General features: G+C 40.0%; 2 protein-coding genes across 2 annotated transcripts in view; both read left to right on the top strand.

Annotated features, from left to right (window-relative positions):
* LOC123759158 (Tetratricopeptide repeat protein 2) overlaps positions 1-15,124 on the top strand; it is an 87,250-nt gene extending 72,126 nt beyond the window's left edge. Inside the window, 2 exon segments of the mRNA XM_069324940.1 lie at positions 8,424-8,582; positions 13,196-15,124. Coding sequence (XP_069181041.1) covers positions 8,424-8,582; positions 13,196-13,353 — 317 coding nt within the window. The 3' untranslated portion in view covers positions 13,354-15,124.
* Positions 15,125-18,258: 3,134 nt separating this feature from the next.
* On the top strand, positions 18,259-18,618 carry LOC138364870 (ice nucleation protein InaU-like). Its single transcript, XM_069324869.1, has one exon. The coding sequence runs from the start codon at positions 18,259-18,261 to the stop codon at positions 18,616-18,618; it is 360 nt and encodes a 119-aa protein (XP_069180970.1).
* Positions 18,619-22,509: the final 3,891 nt, after the last annotated feature.

Genomic DNA, 22,509 nt, shown 5'->3' with positions numbered 1-22,509 from the left:
TCCCCAACGCCCTCAACACAACACACGGCGTCCCCAACGCCCTCAACACAACACACGGCGTCCCCAACGCCCTCAACACAACACCCGGCGTCCCCAACACCCTCAACACAACACACACGGCGTCCCCCACCACCATTACCACCACAGGCATATGCCTTGCGCCAGAGCGCATCAAAACACCACGAGACGTCACCACCAATAACACCACCAATAAGTAACCAGACGCCACACACACTCCCTTTTCTCTCGTAATCCGTTAATTACCTGACCAACACTCGTCAGGCATAATTTCTTTTTGTAGTGGCCACCCGCCACACACTACCACCTGCGTTAACATACTTCAACGCTAATGTCTACAATACACCCGGTGTTACAACAACCAGTTATGCTACACATGCTACACCTTGGCGCTACAATGCCAACAATGTCATGCACTATACTACATCCATGATATCCACAGTGAAAACATGCACATTTCACTACAGTAAATACTATGCATTACGCTGGCGTCTAATAAGCCACTACACATGCATTACTCTACACACCACATGCATTACACTACACACCCCGGCGTACAAACGCCAATACACAACCATGCACTACACCCGGCGCCACACACCCCCACCAACGGGACACGCTCCCCGTGTCCCACGCTAACACTCTCCATAATGCTACCTGCACCCACAAAAAAATCTCCCTGGCCCTCTCCAGGGTACAGTAGACGGCGAACCCCAGACGTCAAATTACGCGTCACTCGCTATGCCAAGGCGTCCATAATTCACTGCGCCTATTTTCTGTATCTACACCTGACAACGCCGGAACTCGCACAGTACTTTAGGTAATATTTCATTATCCTTAAAATATTCGATTTACACGTTACATGAAATTTAATTAACTTTAAATTACGTAGTTTACACGATTACTTTCACCTTAGCAACGGTTTCTCACTATTTCCGCCTTACCAACGATATAAAACAAGCTCCAAGGTGCGGCTCGCTTGGCCCACCCATCACTTGGCCCGCACATGGCCCACGCTGGCCCACATTCACCCGCGCTAGTTTACCTCGCCACGCTGTATAATCCGCACTACGAACACTGTATAATCCGCACTACGAACACTGTATAATCCGCACTACGAACACTGTATAATCCGCACTACGAACACTGCACTTGTTTTGAATCCCGATGCTTCAGTGGTCCAGACTTGCCTCTTAGCCGTCTCTCGTTGCGGGAATCTGGAAAGAAAGAAATAAACCCCACATGCGCCCCACAATGGCCTAGTCCCTTTAATTAACTAACTCCTCTGCCCTGGTCTCACCTGACCCTTCTTTCCTCCCGTCTAGTAACCACCATTCTCACCACAACCCGACGTCTACCATTACCCGAACATTCCCTCACCAACTAAACCAGAACCACACTTCCTTCATCTCGCACAGTGTTCCAAAACCTGTTTGCGCTGCCACCAAATATGTCGTCTACCAATTCCCTAACATTCCCTCACCAACCAAACCAGGAACACTATGAATGAAAATATGGAAGGTATTTAAAGGCCGTCGGATTTTGTCATTTAATTACAAAGAATAGACTCTGACAAATAATACTATATTAATTAACATACTCTATTAGGTCAATACACTTCCAATACCCATAGACCACTTGACCTCCGCGATCACCACCCACACTCGTAACTTCCGCCTAAGTCCCTAATACGGAATGATTACTACAACGCTCCACACCCGGTTAGTCTTACATTCAATACTCACATACTGCAGACTTAACTTGGTCACTAAGATCACAACAGGCTCTCGCATAGCTGTCTGCTACACTTCGCTGCTGCCACAACCGGGGATCCAAAAGGACTTGCTCGTTCAACTTCCACAATCAGACTGCCTCCAGTCAGCCATCTCCCTCAACCATTTCACCCCACCTCTCAAGGAAGGTATAATCCGATTAACCTTATCCCTAGAGAGGTAATCTTGTTCCTAGAAGCCTGACGAAGAATAATTCCTCTTTCCAGGAATTAATCATTTGGCTAAACAGCTTCGGTCTTAATCCATTGACCTTTCTTAGATATGTGATCCATAGTCTGTCTACTTACATGAACTTCCAATCATCATTCGTTAAGTGTTGTAGTAATGATCCTCTAGCTAATAATTCCTACTAACTTGTGGATTACAACAAAAGATGGCATTAGTGCATCATCCAGGTGAGAGAAAGATGGCATTAGTGCATCATCCAGGTGAGAGAAAGATGGCATTAGTGCATCATCCAGGTGAGAGAAAGATGGCATTAGTGCATCATCCAGGTGAGAGAAAGATGGCATTAGTGCATCATCCAGGTGAGAGAAAGATGGCATTAGTGCATCATCCAGGTGAGAGAAAGATGGCATTAGTGCATCATCCAGGTGAGAGAAAGATGGCATTAGTGTATCATCCACAAAACTCATGCAATTTTGTAAATTCCTCCACACATCAGTGCTCAATCTGTTACTATAGGAAGCTTATTACTAAGCTGCATTTGTTAAAAATTAAGATGCCACTCCAAATTTATATGTCTCCATGTGCAAGTTATTGCACTTTAATTCTCAATGTGGTGATTGTCCTTGTATGTAAATCCCCAGATGCAAATCCTTGGCATTTTAAAGACCAACTTATGAAAATAAAATCCTGCTTAGAAAACCTCACAAACCCAGCCCCGAACGTCATCATGCTTACAGACTTCAACTTGTGGCACCAAAAAAGTGTCCAATACAATTTGAGCAGAGAGAACCTCAGACAACTGTTGAAATGATCAGTCACACAAATGATCTCTTGCAGATGTGTGACAGATTTGCCTTAAACCAGCAAATACTAGAACCCCATCAGAAAATCGAATTCCCTAGCTCTTTTTCTTACAATGATGACCTGATTAGGGACATAGCGATTACAAATGTATGTTACTCAAATCACAACCTAATTAAAGTTCAGACATGCATGGGCAATAGACCTTCACAACCAGTCTCAAATCTAAGGAGAGGAGAATTCAGCAAATTATATTTTAATGACAAACAGATTAACAGAAAAAATAACCTTACAGAAATATGCTGGGAGAGACGGCTAGATAATACAAAATGAAACCAGTGCTGGAGAAAATAGGCATAGGAGAAGAACTATGTGCAAGTCACATACCACTATGAAGAAACTGTAAAAAGAGGCAAACTGGAACAAAACGGCATCCTTCTACAGGCGAAGAAAAAACAAATTGCAGAATATCTCAAAATGCTCCACTCCATCCTGAGAGCAGCAAAGAAAGCCATGTTCAGAGATAAAAATGATCAAGCGAAAGCTGCAAGAATCATATTAAATCCAGGAGAGGCAAAGAGAGCAAAAGGCCATAAGTGAAACTGTGAGGAACCCAAAATACTTTTCTCCTATACAAAATCTAGAACAAAAACTACATCTTACATTTGGGCCCTTGTGCAAGGGTGATGGAAATATCACTGATAACAACAAAGAAATGAGTGAAATATTGTGGCTACAGTATATTTCTGTTTTCAGTGAACCCCTGAACACATTAAAGATCAATGATCAAAACATTCTTTATGAATGTGACACCAACTTTGAACCATATCAGATGTCACCCAGTGCAATTTGAAGTAGCCAAAGACAGTATGCCCATGCACCCTGCACTAGGTCTGGACTCCTGGAATTCTATATTCATTAAGAGTTACAGTACAGTATCACAGGCCCTAAACATCTTTTGGAGATGGAGCATAGATACTGGTGTTATCCCTGACCTACTTAAAATAGCAGAGATTGCATAACTTCACAAATGAGATAGTGAAGTAGATGGAAACAATTATAGACTTCTCTCATCATATATCATAAAAAATCTTTGGAAGTATGTTAAGAAGCAAGATTACAAAACACACGGAATCATTGTCTACACAACCCTGGGCAACATAGATTCAGAACAGGGTGCTATTGCCTCCCAGAATTGTTAGACCACTATGATAAGACCCGAAATGTCACGGAAGATGAGAAAAATGCTGATTTAACCCTTAGACAGCGTTTATCATCAATTGTTGATTCAGAGGATGACATTATCATCATATAAAGATTTAAATACTTGTCTGGATTTTACATGTACGATGCAAATATGGATATAATAGGTCTATGTGGATGTAATGGAGTTTACGTTGACCCATGGGAAAAAAATCTTGCTATAATTTTATGGTACAAATCTGGTTATCATCATGTTACTTGGGGAATGCAGTCATCATCATATGATGATTTAAACAATTATTATCTGGGTTTTATATGTATGATGCAGAGATGAAAACAGTTGGAATTTTCACAGATGACAACAAAGAAATGAGAGAAATACAGAGCCTCAATTAATGAATTTAATCCGTTCCGGCACCGAGCTCGTTATGTGAAACGCTCGTCTTTCAAAATGAATTTCCCCATTTAAAATAATAAAGATAAAATTAATCCGTTCCACCACCGAAAAACATCAATATGATATTTGATTTTTTAAATAATGGAGCAGCCTACCTGACATACACTGAACAAACCTTATGATATTTTTCTTTTTCAAATTTGTTACATTTTTTTTATTTTTTTATAGAAAATGAAGCAGTCTACCTGATATACACTGAAGGAACATTTTTGACATTTGTTCTTTTTTTTTCAAATTTTTTAATTAAAAAAAAAACTGAATTCAATGCTTTGCAACATTACAATAGTCACCCCTTTACAGCCCAGCATCATTAGCATCTTTTTTAAAAGAAGTAATTTATTTGCATCATCGGAGGTGTCCAAGAATTTGCGAGAACCAGCGGGAATGCTAGGAAGCACCACATGGTTTTCTCGTTAATGGTGCGGAGGTTCATCAATTGAGACATTTTTGGCAAGTGGCTCGCTCGTTACTCAAAATGCTCGTAGATGGAGCTCCTTGTCACTCGAGGTTCCACTGTACTGAGGAATCAGTACGACTATTTTCAGAGAGCCACTAAACACACTAAAGATTGATAACCAAAAGGAATTTTTCATGGATGTGATGCCAACATCAAATCATATATTAGATGTCACCCCATCCCCACTGGATTTTGAAGAAGTTATAGAAGGTATGCCTATGCACTCTGTGCCAGGCCTTTCACATTCTTTGGAGGCAAAACCTAGATACTGGTATTATTCCTGACATACTAAACACAGCAGAGATAGAAATACGGCAGAGGCAAAAAATTACAGACCAATAGCACTAACATCACACATCATAAAAATCTTTGAGTGTGTGTTAAGAAATATCACAAAATACATGGAATCACTGCATCTCCATAACCCTGGACAACATGTTTTAGAACAGTGTGCTCTTGCCTATCACAGTTGCTGGACCACCATGACCTGGCTTTAGATGCCAGGGAAAACCAGTAAAACACATGATGTAATTTACACAGATTTCCCAAAAGCCTTCGACAAATGTGACCATGGTGTTATTGCACACAAAAATGCGTGCAAAAGGAATTACCGGAAAAATAGGCAGATGGATCTAAAATTTCCTGACTAGCAGTACTAAGTGTGTAATAGTCAACAAAATAAAATCTGGACCATCAACCGTGAATAGCTCAATACTATGCTTGCTTGAGGGAGTGCTTGCTCCAATACTGTTTCTCATCCTCATATTGGACATAGACAAGGACACAAATCTATAGCTTTGTATCATCCTTTGCAGATGTTACTAGGATTTTTATGAGAGTAGACAACAGAGAGAACATAGCAAACCTCCAATCGGATGTAAATCAAGTCTTTTAATGGGCTACAGAAAATAATATGGTATTTAATGAAGATAAGTTCCAGCTCTTGTGCTATGGAAAAATGAAAATATGAAACAGAAACCACGTACATAATGCAGTCAAATCATAACATAGAACAAAAAAGTAATGTAAAGGATTTGGGTGTACTCATGTTGGAAGACCTTACCTTTAACCCTTAAACTGTGCAACACATCAATAGCTGTACTCGCCTAATTGTGCTTGCGGGGGTTGAGCTTTGGCTCTTTAGTCCTGCCTCTCGACCGTCAATCAACTGATGTACAGATTCCTGAGGCTACTGGGCTCTGTTATATCTACATTTGAAACTGTGTATGGACCACCACATCACTTCCTAATGCATTCCATTTATTAACTACTCTGACACTGAAAATGTTCTTTCTAATGTCTCTGTGTCTGATTTGGATACTCGGCTTCCACCTGTGTCCCCCTTGTGCGTGTACCATCCATGTTAAATAATCCATCCTTGTCTACCGTGTCAATTCCCCTGAGAATTTTGTATGTGGTGATATTGTCTCCCCTAGCTCTTCTGTCTTCCAGCGACGTGAGGTGCAGTTCACGCAGCCTGTCCTCATAACTCGTGCCTCTTGGTTCTGGAAGTAGTCTAGTGGCATACCTCTGAACTTTTTCCAGCTTCGTCTTGTGCTTGACTAGGTACAGGCGCCATGGTGGGGCTGCATACTCTAGGATTGGTCTTATACATGTGGTATACAAGGTTCTCAAGGATTCCTTACACAGGTTTCTGAAAGCAGTTCTGATGGTAACCAGCCTTGCATAGGCCGCTGATGTTATTCTTTTGATGTGGGCTTCAGGAGACAGGTTTGCCGTGATATCAACTCCTAGATCTTTCTCTGTCAGTTTCGTGAAGGACTTCTCCCATTCATCTCCCATTCGGTATCCAGTGTCTGGCCGCCTAGTTCCTCCTCCTAGTTTCATTATCTTGCATTTACTTGGGTTGAACTTTAGTAGCCATTTGTCGGACCATTCCTTCAGTTTGTCTAGGTCATCTTGTAGCCTTATACTATCTTCCTCTGTCTTGATTCACCTCATAATTTTTGCATCAGCAAACATTGAGAGGAATGAGTCGATTCCTTCTGGGAGATCATTTACGTATAATAGAAACAGTATAGGTCCAAGGACTGATACCTGTGGGACTCCACTGGTGACTCCCCGCCACTGAGACCTCACCCCTCACAGTGACTCGCTGTGTCCTGTTGCTTAGTGTCCTGTTCCCTTTCACTCCTGCCTGCATCTGTGGTGAGCAACTGTCACAGAATTGCACACTAGAGCTATTGATGTGTTGGAGTACCACGTAAGATTTAAAACTATCATGGCTACACAGGGTTCACATCAGCTTCCTTGGCTATTGTAAAGAGATGCCATTTAAAAAAAAAATCATGGTCAACATTCCCGGGTTACTTGTATATAATGTGTATATATATAGTGTAATAACAAGAAAACTATTTATTTGTCTTATGAACATAATTGAGTTTTTAATATGCTGATATGCACATTACTATACTTTTGAGTATAGTAATGGTTCACACATTTTATTATATAAATATATCACACTGCACAATATTGAATAAATCATTGTGGCACCTCCCGCCTGACAGCACGGGTGGAGGAGAGCAGCGCGGGACGCTTACTCTGTCAGCGCCTCAATTTTGCCAGACTTCCTTGCCCTATTGCGGCCAAAATATGTTGCCTACAATTTTTTTATTATTTTTCCCTGTGATCAAAAAACACATTTTAACAATCTTAGAAGAACAAAAATATTGAATTTTTTCTTGTGCCTGACATGCATGCTATAATCACAGGCACTGCCCAGGGGTTAAGGATGGTGAGATTGCTGGTACAGAAACCTAAACTACTCAAATCTATTAATTAAAACTTCTAAATTACAGGGAAAGGTTGAAATCCTCGCATAGATGAAATGCAAGAGGTTCATTACAATTTGTAATTGGAAAATACTAAATGGGGACTGCTTCCAAATTTGCACACTAATAATTTCTTGAAACCAGGAGGCATGGCAGATGTGCCTACCAATTAAAATGTATGGATGCAGTTAATCCAATTAATCCAATTAATCCTAAAAGTTAATTATAAATTTATTGGGTCAAAAAATTTCAGTGTTATTTTAAGTATAAGGGGAATTACCAACAGACTCCTGTTCCAAAGAGAACTTGATAAAAACTTGAAAATGTTACCTATAATCATCTGGTGTGCGAGGTGCAAGCAGTAATAGTTTGATAAAGCCATGAATGATATACAATTGGTATGAGGTGGAAATCTAGTGTAGAAACTTGATCTCCGTAGACATCACAATTAGGCAAGAAACTGGGCCTTCGAAGCATTTATACCCCCTCGACAACCAGATTGTGTTACAAAGCAATTCATTTTAATCCTGTCACTTTATATCAATATATATTGTATTATAATTTTAAAATGTTGTGAAGCCTATATGCATGAATTTTTCCAAGTAAAGTGCATAACTGCAATTCTGTTTGGTGCCCAATGTATTGTCAAATATGAGGTGACACCAGAAAGAGAATGGAATATATTTTTATTGCTCAATGAATACAAAATATAATTCTTTAACTTTAATCCTCAGATCGCCATGCTAATGCCAGTGATAAGGATAAACATGAACATGAAATCAAATTCAAGGAGATAGGAGAAGCATACTCAGTTTTGACCGATGCCAAAAAGCGGGCTATGTATGACAGAGGACAAGACATCAACGATCCTGAAGGAGGCTTTGGACATGATGGTTGGTATTTCTAATACAATATAAGTTTACCATGAAGCTAGTATTGCATTTTAAAACGTTAGTTTGCTTGTGCAGACGAAGAGTTGCAATAATGTGGCTGAAGATTCATTTGCTTCATATTTAGCTGTTCTATTAATATTTTTTGTATTTGATATATTTTGTAAAATGTCTTGTATAAGTCTCTTAAAAAGCTTTATATACTGTACAATAGTTTGCAATTAGATTAGGGGGAACTGCTAACACAGCCACATTCTGATCGTTGGGTTCGGCGAGAACTTGCGTGAAAAGTCATCTTGACAGAACGTAAACATTTGTTTATTCCACTGAATAATCTGCACGAAACACAAACTGTTTTATATCTGCTTGTGATTCAAATGGTAATAGGTTTGTGATAAATTTAGTTATGATAGGATGACTTTTAAGACTCTGACCTGTCAGTGGCATGCAGACTCCGACCTGTCATGTGACAGTGCTCCCCACACCACTTATCAGTGGTATGCGAACTCCGACCTGTCATGTGACAGTGCTCCCCACACCACTTATCAGTGGTATGCGGACTCCGACCTGTCATGTGACAGTGCTCCCCACACCACTTATCAGTGGTATGCGGACTCCGACCTGTCATGTGACAGTGCTCCCCACACCACTTATCAGTGGTATGCGGACTCCGACCTGTCATGTGACAGTGCTCCCCACACCACTGTCAGTGGTGTGGGTGAGCACTTGCTCCATGCTTTCCAGCCTCATGCTCAAATATGGTACTGAACTAAAGTGGCATTTTTTGTGATAGGTGACTTATTTTCTATGTTTGTCTTAGGCAACTGGAACAAAGACAATGGGAAGATATATGTTGAAAATTGTTTGTACCTCTTTAGATACTTTTGTTTTGGCTGTCTAATTTTGCTATGTATTTTTTTAGTCGACACCTTAGAGTTGTCAGATAAGGTGAAAACTCACACAGTTGCTTCAAATCCAAGCAGTACAAATGGATTTGAAGTTGAACAGTTATTAGCTTGATCCCACCTGTTCCTCAGTGAGCAAATATCTTTGTTTTTAAGACTACACTTTGTGATTTTGTCTGCAACTCTAGTGATAAGGGCTTACATTTTAAACTTGCAGAAATACTGTGTGCAGTTGTTATATTTTTTTCAATTACCAACCTATCAGTATTCTGTGTATATAGGATGTCAAAAGTAGAATAATATGACAGCACAGTTGTTGGGCATCAACACGCCTAGTAACAATTTGGCACTGAAATAATGGTTACGACAACATGTGTTGGTTAGTCTGTCAAGTATGTTTGTAAAGTGGGTGAAGTAGCTGGTTCTTGGGGAGTAATGTATTAAAATATGTGGAAGAAATAAAAGAAAAACAATAGTTGAAGGCGAGGTGAACCCTGTGTATCAACAGGCCGTTTAAATCTTGCGTAGTACTCCAACACGTCATATGACGTGATGCGCAATTTATAGCAAGTTACTCAACACTTCATATGACGTGTTGCTCAGTTTAACCCTTAAACCTGGAGTACTACGCAAGATTTAAACGGCCCGCGGATACACGGGGTTCACCTCACCTTCATCAGGGCTCTTGTAAACAGACGCCATTTAAAAAAAAAAAATAATTGGCCACATTCCCGGGTGCGAGGGCATCAGTAGTAAGCGAGTCACTAAGGCTGGCGCATGTAGCATGAACTCTCAGCACTGCTGAGCAGCTTGTGACCCACAGCATCGCCTAAAAATGCCATAATATATATGTACATGCTATTATTTAGTGATGATAGTATTACAGCAAACCCCTGACTGTGATCAAAATGACCAGGATTCTGATAATAGCAGGATTGTTGTGATAATTAGCGCTGTAGTGGGAGGAGTAATCTTGGTGGGGAGGGAGGTAGCGTTGTCTGCTGACTCTGTGTGACCACCTTTTACTGTCTGGACTCACTATAGCAGCTTAGTTGTTCACTGTGGTGAACAAAACATGCAGATACTTATATATAACGTATGTATATAGTGAATAAAAACAAAAACAGTATGGTGGGAGGAGAATGTTGGCAAGTAAGGTGAAGTGACTGAGGGAGCGAGTGACAGCCAGTGGCGGGCTGCCACTGCCACTCAGCATACCAACTTAGTGGTTCGTTATGGTGAACACAAATATAGATACTTGTATATAACGTGTATATATAGTATTATAACAGCAAAAGGAGTGTGGAGGGGGAGAAGGCATTTTGGTGAGGAAGGTGGTGACATCTGCATGATTTATCATGCTGGGTAAGGGTGGCCACTATACTCCTTGGGCACTATACCGGCTTAGTTGAACAGTTATGGTGAACAAAACATGTAAATACTTGTATATAATGTGTGTGTATAGTGTAATTACACCACAAACAGTATTGTTGGAGGAGAAATTTTAGTGCGTCTGACCTTGAATGTGTGAGGGAGGCAGCCGCCAGCTGACTGTGTGTAGCGACGTCTCTTAGTGCCTGAACTTGTGGGAAAATCCTAGCAGCTTTAATTCTTTTTAATTCTGTGAATATTCAAATATTTATTTATTTTTTAATTGACTTTAATATGATATTTGATTTGATTATTTTTCTTAGTAATAAGTTAGATAGTAGTAAGTAAGTGGACTGTATGTACTGATTCAGCTGCTGGAACTTCTCACACAATGGGAGGGATAATTTGTAGTTTAAACCACTTTGAGATGGCTCCTTCATATACCACAAATTGTTTACCTAATCTTTGATATATAAATTATAAATCTTACCACATATGGTGGTCTAATCTACTATTATACCACAGTAAATTATGTTTATAGCTACTAATACTATGTCTACAGTATTGAACAAAAAGGGCCTTAGCTGTTCCTGTTGATGGGGCCTGCTAAGACTGCGTAATTGTAACTTCAAAAATAGGTGTGGCTCTGTGCCTCTGAGTGCCACGTAATAGCGGCTGTCTGGAGGCCTACAAAGCTTGATGTACAGCTAGTGGAAGCAATTTCTGTAATTATATTGGGAGCCTGCTTCACTAACTTCCCTCACAATTACCCGTTTGGGATGTAAGGAATTAATGAAGGTTCCCTAAACATATAATTACAGATATGACATGGAATATGACTGGACAGAGCTGGTGTGTAGAGCTGAGTACGTACGTGTTAGTGGGTTTTCACCCACAGTATAAACTGCCTACCTATTTATGAATAAAATGGCCAAATTTATACTATAAATACAGTACTTGGTAAAACAAATACTGGTGTTGCTGTGGTTGTTGAGAGGCTGTTGTTCTGGTTGCTCGCTTGTTGACACGTAGTCTGGGTGTCTAACGAGTTAAACCAGCTCATAAGGAGAGCCCTCTACAGCGTGTTGGCTTGTTGACATTCTGGTACATGACGACGCTCCCGGGAAAGACGACCTCAAATGTTTGGTGGTTCTATTTATGTTTAAGGAATAGTGTTAAGCTATATTCCTGGCGTTGGAAATTATATTCAGTCCTAGTGAACACTTTTGTATTAAGTTTAAACACTTGATTGTTTAAAAGAAATTAGAGCAACATAAATATGTGACGTCGATGACGTCACGGAATAAATATATCACACTACACCCTATTGAATAATATTACAGCAAAAAAACAAAGAAAAATCAGAGACATAGAAATAATTAGGTTATTATCTCTTTGTGGCCACTCCTGCCTGACAGCTGGGGCGAGTAAAACGTCTGGGATGCATGATAAGTTGGCGACCGTTTTTTGCCAGACTTCCCAGCCCTATAGCGGGCAAAATATGCCACTTAGGATTTTTTATTATTTTTCCCATGATCAGAGAACACAAATTAACAGGTTTTATTTTTTTTTTTTTTTTTTTATGCGCCTGTGGGTGACAATGGCCAAATTAGCCCTTAGCAACACAAGGGTTAAATAATGGAGCAGCCCACCTGACATACACTGAATAAACCTTTATGACATTTTTCTTTTTTTTTTCAGATTTGTTAATTTTTTTTTTTTTAAGAAACCTGGAGCAGCGTACCTGACACACACTGAATAAACCTTTATGACATTTGTTCTTTTTTTAACTATGTTCTCTTTTTTTTTTTTAATTTTTTTTTTTTTGCCAAAAGGTTCATTCGTTCAGTGTTAGGTAAGCTGCTCCATTATCACAATCTTTATTTGTTTCAAATGCGTTCAATTTGTTTTGTATTTTTCATTTATTTATTAATAATGGTGCAGCCTACCTGGCACACACTGAACAAACCTTTGACATGTGTTCTTTTGTTCAATTTTTTTTTTTTTTTAAATTCAATGCTTTGCAACATCACAGCAGCCACCCCTTTACATCCCAGCATCATTAGCATCTTAAAACAAAAAAAAATAATTTGCATCGTTGGAGGCGTCCAAGAATGTGCGAGAAGCAGCGGGAATGCACCATGTGGTTTTCTCGTTAATCAAACGAGTGCTCGCCAATCGAGACAAATTGTCGGGGATCGCCGAGCTTGTTACTCAAAATGCTCGTAGTTTGAGGTGCTCGTCACTCGAGGTTCCACTGTATATATATTAATAAACCCTTTAGTAATTTAGTAATGTACACATTATAGTATTTAATTATTTCATTTTTCTTTCCTACAGACATTGATCCCAACCAAATATTCCAAGCCTTCTTTGGTGGAGGGCATGGAGGGTACAGCTTTGGTGGCCATAATGCAGGCTTCCAGCAAGCTGGCTTTCCAGGAAATGGCTTTGGAGGTGGTGGATTCCCTGGTGGATTCCACTTCCAGTTCGGCTAAAAACAAAATGGCAAATCTTTCAAGACAGTGTCTGGATAGTGGTAACGTGGAGCTAAGAATAAAGTTGTGGTGTTTGAAAATGGAAAAAATTGTGCGGTGTTGTAAATTTAAATATGAAAACTATCAAATTATTGCCCAAATATATTTCCTTTGGATATTACTAGAATAAAGTGTTATCCTCTTAAAAAAATAATATATATATATATATATATATATATATATATATATATATATATATATATATATATATATATATATATATATATATATATATATATATATATATATATATATATATATATTAAAGTAAATAATATAATGTATAAAGAGGATGGACTAAGCTACTTTGATATGTAGATTATTATACTATCATTTATTAAGAGGAAATTTAATTACTAAAATCCAATTTTTTCTACAAAGTAGTAGTATTTTTGTCTTTTGAAAGTTATTTAAGATGAACATGCTATTAATATTTTAGTTCCTATTCCTGGTACATTATAAAACTTACTAAGAAGCTTTTACGTCATTCTTAAAATTGGGTAAAATGGTTAAGGCACCAAGTGATTTAATCTGAATATTTGTAATTTATTAAGATATTGGAATTAGTTTTGTAATATATGGTCATTCTATTTTTTTTAATTCATTGTACTGCATTATCACCATATTAAAAATACTCATGTGTATGTATGTGTGTGTATGTAAATATGTATATACTGTATATGTATATATATATATATATATATATATATATATATAATATATGCATTCATATATACACATATATTTCCATCTCCATTTGTAAGAGCCATTCTTTGCCTCTTGGGCACAAGTTTAACCCTCCTGGAGGTTGCTGATTGATATTTTTATTTTATTTTTTATTTTCTTCCTTACCCCAAGTTTCACCAAAAATATTTTTGTCCATGTGTCACTTTCTTACAGAACATTATGATTAATAACCACGTGTCTTGTAGTTAAATTTGATTTTTAACTAGAAAAATGCAAGATTTATTTAATGTCAATGTTATTGACCACATGTTGGTTGAATTGGCTATTCTAGATTACTTATTTGCCTCGCAGATGTGCAGTTCATCAAACAAGTGACATTTCTGAATAGGCAAATTGTATTGCGGTGTTGCTGTGGCCATGGTTCGGCACTCGCGCTGCTGCTTTCAAGTAATTGAGACCTGTCATACTTATTTATGTATATTTCAGCCTATAATGTAAATTGCCTCATTTGTCCATTAATAAATTTTTGCCAGTTTAGTGAGAAATACATTTAATACAGGACTATAGGGAGCAAACAATTGTATATCCAACAGATCCCCAGCATGCAGCAGTTTGAGTACTAGTGACATATGCTTGTTGGATACACACTATGACTGACTTCCTAGATTCTACATTTTTTTTTAATGCAAGGTTGAACTTGAGTAACTTTTTTATATATGCTTAATTTTATATATCATAAAATTTTTGTATGTGTTGAAAATGACTAGATTTACTTCAACCTTGATAACTTACAAAATTTTGTGATGGTTCACATGTTTGTTTACAGTCTTATATTTGTTAAACCGGCAATAAATGTTATAGCAATATACTGAATTGTCCGTCATAATATTTAAGTGCAAAAGAAAAGTAAATTATGATTTTCGTATTTTTTTCTTTTTATTACAGTGTGACATTTGACATCAGTAAATATAATCAGCAGTGTATATTATACACCGGGAAACTTGTGTGTGCATTACATTATATTGAAAATAAAGATCGAAGTATATGTAATATCTTTATATCCTCTTAAATGCTGGTACTTGTGTGATTATTCCTTGACCATTTGTGTCAGAATTGTTCAAAACTGGAAAAATAAAAAGTAATTGGATTGTTGAGCATAACATTTTGTAAAAATAAATTCTATTTAACTTATTCCAAGAAAAGTATGTAAGCTTTCCTGACTAGTATTTCTGCACATGACATTGGTGCATGTAAATGGCATGCAGATTTTTTGTTATAAATATTATTTTCATTCCATTTGTCATTTTGATTAAATGGAATAAGAAATTATATGTTTTATATTTATATTTTTCCACTATCTTCCTGACCAGATATAGGTTTTTGTCAATTATTTACAAGCAGGTTACAAGCCATATGAATGCATTCTCAAACCTTCAGGAATGAGGTGTTTTCAAAGCTTAACAAAATTAACTCATTACAATGAGATGCAATTAAACAAACTATTTGGTAGCAGTTCATAGGAAATTGGTACCACTTTTTCATAAAACTTTTATTGCTCGTAGCACATTAGAGATTAAAACTTTAATTCTAAAATCAATAAATGTAATGGTGCCATTTCATACTATCATTCATGAGAATACTGTAAACGTGACAGAAAGCTTTAACCTCTTAATGGCAACGCTACCACATGAACATTATCTCTTAACCTCTGTTATGATCGCCATGTCGTTCAGGCCTTTCCCTGTTTCAATAACATGTTTGACAACCCAGTGTGTCTTTAGTTCAAGTAGGAAGTGTGAGAGTTGTCTCACAGATTTTGAGATAAGGTGGAATTAAATGCCAAGATTCAGGAATTTTTTGTGAAGAGCCGTTTCGGCTCCCCGGAGCTATACTGGGTTGATGTGTATATATTAGACCGTGGCAACAGTAAATCGATGGAGTTCTAAGCCTACCGGGGACCACGAGCCTGAACCTGGCTCCTCTGAGAGAGGCAGGAGCAATGGCCTATAGACACACCCATGTAGATGGATAACCTGTCCTCTTACAAATTACAGTGGTACCTCCACTGTAATTTGAAATAATGTAAATTGAATTACAGTAATCCATTCAACACCTCCAAAAAATATTAACTTAAAAATACATTTTATACCGAATACTACTCATTTTTTATATATCTTACCTTCATTGAGGACTCTTGTTGGCAAATGTAAAACAGTGAGGAGGAGGAGAGGTGTTAATATTTGGAAGGAGATTCCCCTTCCATTATAACATCAGGCAGTAATGACTTCTACGTTTTGCAGGCATACCACTAAGACCTGATTGTGGCTCACTGCTTGCTTGTCTTATTAAGAATCTGTCTAAAGACACTTGTTTTCCCTACATTTTAATATTTATCTGTGTAGTTAAACATCACATTGTCATTAGAAGGTCAATATAATGGCCTGTTACAGCTTTATCTGGGTGGGTTTTTTCAACAAAACTTTACAATTCTTCCCATACATCATACATTTTCCTTAACGAGGAAGGGACATTCTCTATTGCCTCTACCCACAGTTATTTTCTTAGGTTGAACCTTACCACTAACTTTCTTAGGACTCACGGCGTGATATATAATAATTACTTTTATGTTCAAAAAACGAAAAAAAGCAAAAAACAATTAAATTCTTTGCAAACGCGATCGTCATTAAGCGGGCACTAGGTCGACCCACAAAGTCGCTAGTCGAGACAAAGGTTGTAAGTCGAGTTTGCATTTTTCGACAAAATTGGGGTCGTAATTAAAAAAAATTGTAAGTAGGGGCAGTTGTAAGTCGAGGTGTCACTGTACATCTGAATTTGGCCGTTTGCTCGTATGATCGAAAATGGACGTAATTTGAAAATGAAAAAATGGAAAATAAATTTGGGAGTTTTTTCTTCCAAAACAGTAAGTTAAGGGTTCTCTGGTAGGTTAGGAGGGCAGGAAATTATCCTAAAGTTTCAAAACATCATGAAAAACGTCAATTGAAAGTTTCCTCTCCTAACCTTTCTGAGTAAGCCAGAGGACTTAAACAGAAAACGGGACAGTACATCAGTTTTGTGAGCCGATTTTCTTTCAAATTAAATTAATTTTTGGCCATAGCACACATACGAGGGAAAAGCGACGTCATTTTTAAAAGGACGGGTTGAGTTGGAAGCAGTCTATATCTGCCATCTACCAGGTCAGGCTATCTTGAGATGATTTCGGGGCTTTAGTGTCCCCACGGCCCAGTCCTCGACCAGGCCTCCACCCCCGGGAAGCAGCCCGTGACAGCTGACTAACACCCAGGTACCTATTTTACTGCTAGGTAACAGGGGCATAGGGTGAAAGAAACTGCCCATTGTTTTTCGCCGGCGCCTGGGATCTTTCAGGCACCCAGAAAGATAGGAATCCCAAAACAAATTACAGCTGCTTAAAAATTGCAAACCGAAAACCGAACGAGCAAGCAGAAAATAATCAAACAAGCATGACGTCACCTCAGCCGCCGTGCCACTGTCTGGACTTTATCAGGAGTCTGTAAGTAAGTCTGGACTTCAGTAAGCAGGATACGACAAATGCTATATGACAATACGACACATGCTACATGGCAGGATATGACATGCACTATGTGGCAGGATATGACGCACTGTGTGATAGGATACGACATGCACTACGTGGCAGGATATGACACGTGCTATGTGACAGGATACGACATGCTACATGGCAGGATACTACATGTGAACCGTGGCAAGATATGACATGTGCGATGTGGTAGGATATGACACCTCACAAAGTGGCAGGATACTACACCCACTACCTGGCAGCATATGACACCCATTAACAGGTATCAAGTGGCAGGATATGATACCCACTACACGACAGGATAAGACACCCGCTGCATGGCAGGATATGACACGCACTACATGGCAGGATATGATACGCACTACATGGCAGGATATGATACCCACAAAGTGGCAGGATATGACACCCACTACGTGGCAGGATATGACACCCACTAAGGGGCAGGATATGACACCCGCTACATGGCACAATATGACACACGCTACATGGCAGGATACGACCTGTGCTATGTGGCAGGATATGACACATGCTATGTGGCGGGATACGACATGTGCTAAGTGGCAGGATAGGACACATGCTAACTGGCAAGATATGACACGTGCTACATGGCGGGATATGACTCGTGCTCCATGGCAGGATATGACTCGTGCTCCATGGCAGGATATGCCATGTGCTACATGGCAGGATATGACACGTGCTCCATGGCAGGATATGCCATGTGCTACATGGCAGGATATGCCATGTGCTCCATGGCAGGATATGCCATGTGCTCCATGGCAGGATACGACACATGCTACATGGAAGGATATGCCATGTGCTACATGGCAGGATATGACACGTGCTACATGGCAGGATACGACACATGCTACATGGTAGGATACGACACATGCTACATGGCAGGATACGACAGAGATAATGTCACTGGCGATTTTTTTGCTGAAGGCAAATTAAAATTATTCCAATAACTTGATTCCTTATCGTTATTGTAATTCAGCAAATGTATAGGTCTCTAAACTGTCATCTGACTTGCAATGCAACAAATAATATTAGCGAGAAGAACAAATTATTATAAAATAAGAATATGACTGTAAAACGTCAAATCTTACCATGTGTGGTGGTGGTTGTAAGGCAGAGTTCCTAGCGCTCGAGCGGGAACGGTGGCGGGAATCCCCCGACCCTCAGCGCGGTGTTTGAGCGTCATCAGACGAGGGAAAATTTGTTCTCTCTCGCACCCGTGTTGCAGTGATCACTTGAACGAATGCAGAATAGCGTCTTGCACGGCTTGATGGAGCAAAGTAACAATTTTGGGGAATTTTGGTGATAGGTGACAAATAGCCATTTGCTCGCAAGTGTCCGCACGCAACATATCATGTCCCTCAAGACGTTGATAATGTCACTACTAGGGGTGACAAATCAAATTTCTTAATCTTGCAAGTTAGACTTTTGCCCCAACCAAACTCTAGTAGCTTACACCCTCTACTTTCCTCTCTTTATGTTCACTCGGCCTTGACCACGGCCCAGCAAAAGCAGCCTTGACCATGGCCCAGCAAGAGCAGCCTTGACCATGGCCCAGCAAGAGCAGCCTTGACCATGGCCCAGCAAGAGCAGCCTTGACCATGGTCCAGCAAGAGCAGCCTTGACCATGGCCCAGCAAGAGCAGCCTTGACCACGGCCCAGCAAGAGCAGCCTTGACCACGGCCCAGCAAGAGCAGCCTTGACCACGACCCAGCAAGAGCAGCCTTGACCACGACCCAGCAAGAGCAGCCTTGACCATGGCCCAGCAAGAGCAGCCTTGACAAGAGCCCCAGAAGGAGAGACGAAGACATGCTCGTGTAAAACGTCTTTAACCTGGTAATAAAGACACACTAGAGAAAGTCGGTGGCACCGTTGTCGCGAATCTGAAGACGGAGAAAACTTTGGTGTAGATCAACACCTGTCCAATATTGTGCGTGCGTGTACGCACGTGCATGCGAGTAGTAGTATTAGTTACTTTGGGCGTGAACCCATGTTTGGGCTCTGGGACCTTCCGGCCCACTCGTTGCAGTGGTCTTGCGGCATATTTCAGTATAGCTTTCCGGCTATTTTCCTCGTGCTGAGTCTTGCGGCGTTTAGGGGAAATTCGAGTATACCTGGGATATTTGTAGCATTTGACCATTCCCCAGGATGCCACCCACAACAGTCGACTAATACCCAGGTTCCTAATCACTGCTGGGTGAACAGAGGCAATGGGTGTAAGGAGACTTGCTTATATGTCTTGCCCTGCCTGGGAGTGCATGTATGACGCAAGCGCGCGCGCTTAGCCCCCTGAAAAACTTTTGGCAGTTTTTCAGTCACACACAAAACCTCAATACCTACGTCTAGATTTAAAATTTTTTGTACCCCGTTTTTTCTATATGTGTGTAGAAAAGTGACCCCGGGTAAAAAAGCTGAGCGAAAAGGAAACACATGAGGAACTGGACGAGCCTGTGATGAGTAACAAATTATTGCTTACATGATGAGTATGTTTCATGCAAACTGCACGTACCATCAAGAAGAAGGATGAGTACGAGATGCACAATGAGAATCACTTATCCTGTTAATATAAAAAAAAAACTAATTTTTCCGGCATTAACTACTCACAGGCAGGTACGGCTTAACCAGAAATCTCGTTTTAACCAAACCTGCTTATTGGGTTTGTGTGTATTTTACCTCAATAAACTTATTTCAATTTCAACTTCAATTTCAGATTCGCTACTTGGAACAAAAAGTTCCAAGCAGCACGGGCTATGGTGAGCCCGTAGGGCTAAATATCGAGGTTCCCCTCCCCCGCCAAGGGTTGAATTACTGACCCCACCCAGGATGCAACCCCAGAACACGCTGACTATAACTCCTGGGGTACTTACTTACTGCTAGGTGTACAGGTGCATTAGGTGAAAGGAAATGTGCCCAATCATTTCTGTCCCTTTCGGGATTCGAACCCGGAATTCACGATTGTGAGTCAAGGACGAACCCGACTGCACTACCGTATCTTGTACAGTACACTGTATCTTGTACTACCCACTTCCCCAATTACTTATGTAAAGGAGGAAATGTATACGATTATCTCTCAGAATGTTCGGTAATATGTTTATTGTTTGTGATGTGTGTCTATGTATGTATTAACACGATGTACTGAACGGGGTGAGAATAGCTTGAGCTACCTCATCCCTTTGTGTGTATTTTACCTCAATAAACTTATTTCAATTTCAATTTCAATTGCTTAGAGGGTCGTAAACAAGGAAGGCGCGATCGAGGTCGTCGTAATGTCGGATATGTCCGGCTGGTCGTACGGGGCGCGTCCGTCCGCCGCCTGAGGTTGTGACTCGCTTGTTCTGCACCAAAAGCTCCCGGTAGTCTGCGGCTTGTCCTGGCTCGCAACCAATTCTAAAACGTCGGCCAAACCGCTCTGATAAACTTCATACAAATGTGTTTCTTCGACATGTCGAAGATATATGTGTAATAAATGACGCACAGAAACCTATGATTGTTACATTTGGGGAAACGTTTTTCTCAAGATGTCGAGCAAGACAAAGTCTTCTATTTCTGTCTCGGTGTGGAGGTTCAAGAGGCTCCTCTAATCCCCCTTGTGAGTGTAGGCTCCTACTAATACAATATCACTGAGAAAACTTTATGTGGTCACCTTAAAGCATCGTCTCCTTTCCCTCTGCCATTTTTTAAACTCCTTTCAGACTTTTTTTATTTCTGCTATTGTCAATTTGTGGAATTTTCGTCTAGACTCTCGTGGTTTAATCCTGGTTTTAAGCTACCGATACTTCCTGTCATACTACCGGTGCATTTAGCAGACCCAGTTGAGAGACGACCCAGAAGCTGGGATCCACTGGCTGTGTCCAAGGTCTTCATAGCGTGACTGAACGTAATCATCTAGCGGACTCATCTGATGATCTGCTCCACACCAAAAAAATAAAAGTTTTACTTCTCTTGAAATCACGTCGGGGGTTTCCTACAATTTGGCGGTACCCACACGTGCTTATTACACCCTCTTATTACACCCTTTATACGTTTGGAGTAGAAACTGTCAATTGTATGCTACAGTTATAATTTGTAGTTTCCCCTTACATATCGGCCAGGCTACGGAGCACTGATGGCGTCTTTAACTTGTGTCTAGAGCATTTATATTTCTGGAGATATTACACGTTGTGGAGCATGGTAAACCCACTTTATGATAAGTTTATGTTCTTCCGAAAAGTTTACAAAATATTTTCGTAGATTAAGAGCCTCCCGAGAACACTCTTGAGTTTGCTCCTCCAGGTGGTGCTGGTGGCCAATGTACGGGTCCTGGCTTACACTTTGACTGTGACGTCGAAGTCCCCAGTCTGTGACGTCGAAGTCCCCAGGCTGAGACGTCGAAGTCCCCAGGCTGTGCAGCTTCTGGCACCAATTACGTTTACGGCACATATATGTTTAGGGAGAAAGGCGGCTGTGGGAGATAAATGTCTTGAGTAGAATTTATAACAACTGAGGACAGACATGAAGGCCTCAAGCAGGTGCAAGGTGGGCGAGAAGAGGAGGAGGAGGAGGAGGGAGGAGAAGATGCAGGGTGGGCCGGAGGAGGAGGTGCAGGAACATGACAAAGTTGACGCCCTTGCTAAGGTTGCAGTAAATAAAGACAGTATTGAACGGAATCTTGAGTTATCAAATAGGTCCCTTAAAAGTGTCATTGGACGAAAACTCCTGGAATGGATTTGAAGAAAGTAGAACAGTGCAAACTTGAACTAGCAAGTCCATTGTTTATTACAATGAAATGTGTGAAGTAAAACATGTGTATGGGGCAAGTAACAAAATAAGCAGACTAACACGTTGTCACAGCTCGAATAAGA

The sequence above is a fragment of the Procambarus clarkii genome, chromosome 15, assembly GCF_040958095.1.
Source record: "Procambarus clarkii isolate CNS0578487 chromosome 15, FALCON_Pclarkii_2.0, whole genome shotgun sequence".
NCBI classification, from domain to species: Eukaryota; Metazoa; Arthropoda; class Malacostraca; order Decapoda; family Cambaridae; genus Procambarus; species Procambarus clarkii.
The sequence above is the reverse complement of the archived record's forward strand: the minus strand, read 5'-3'. Positions and strand labels throughout refer to the sequence as shown.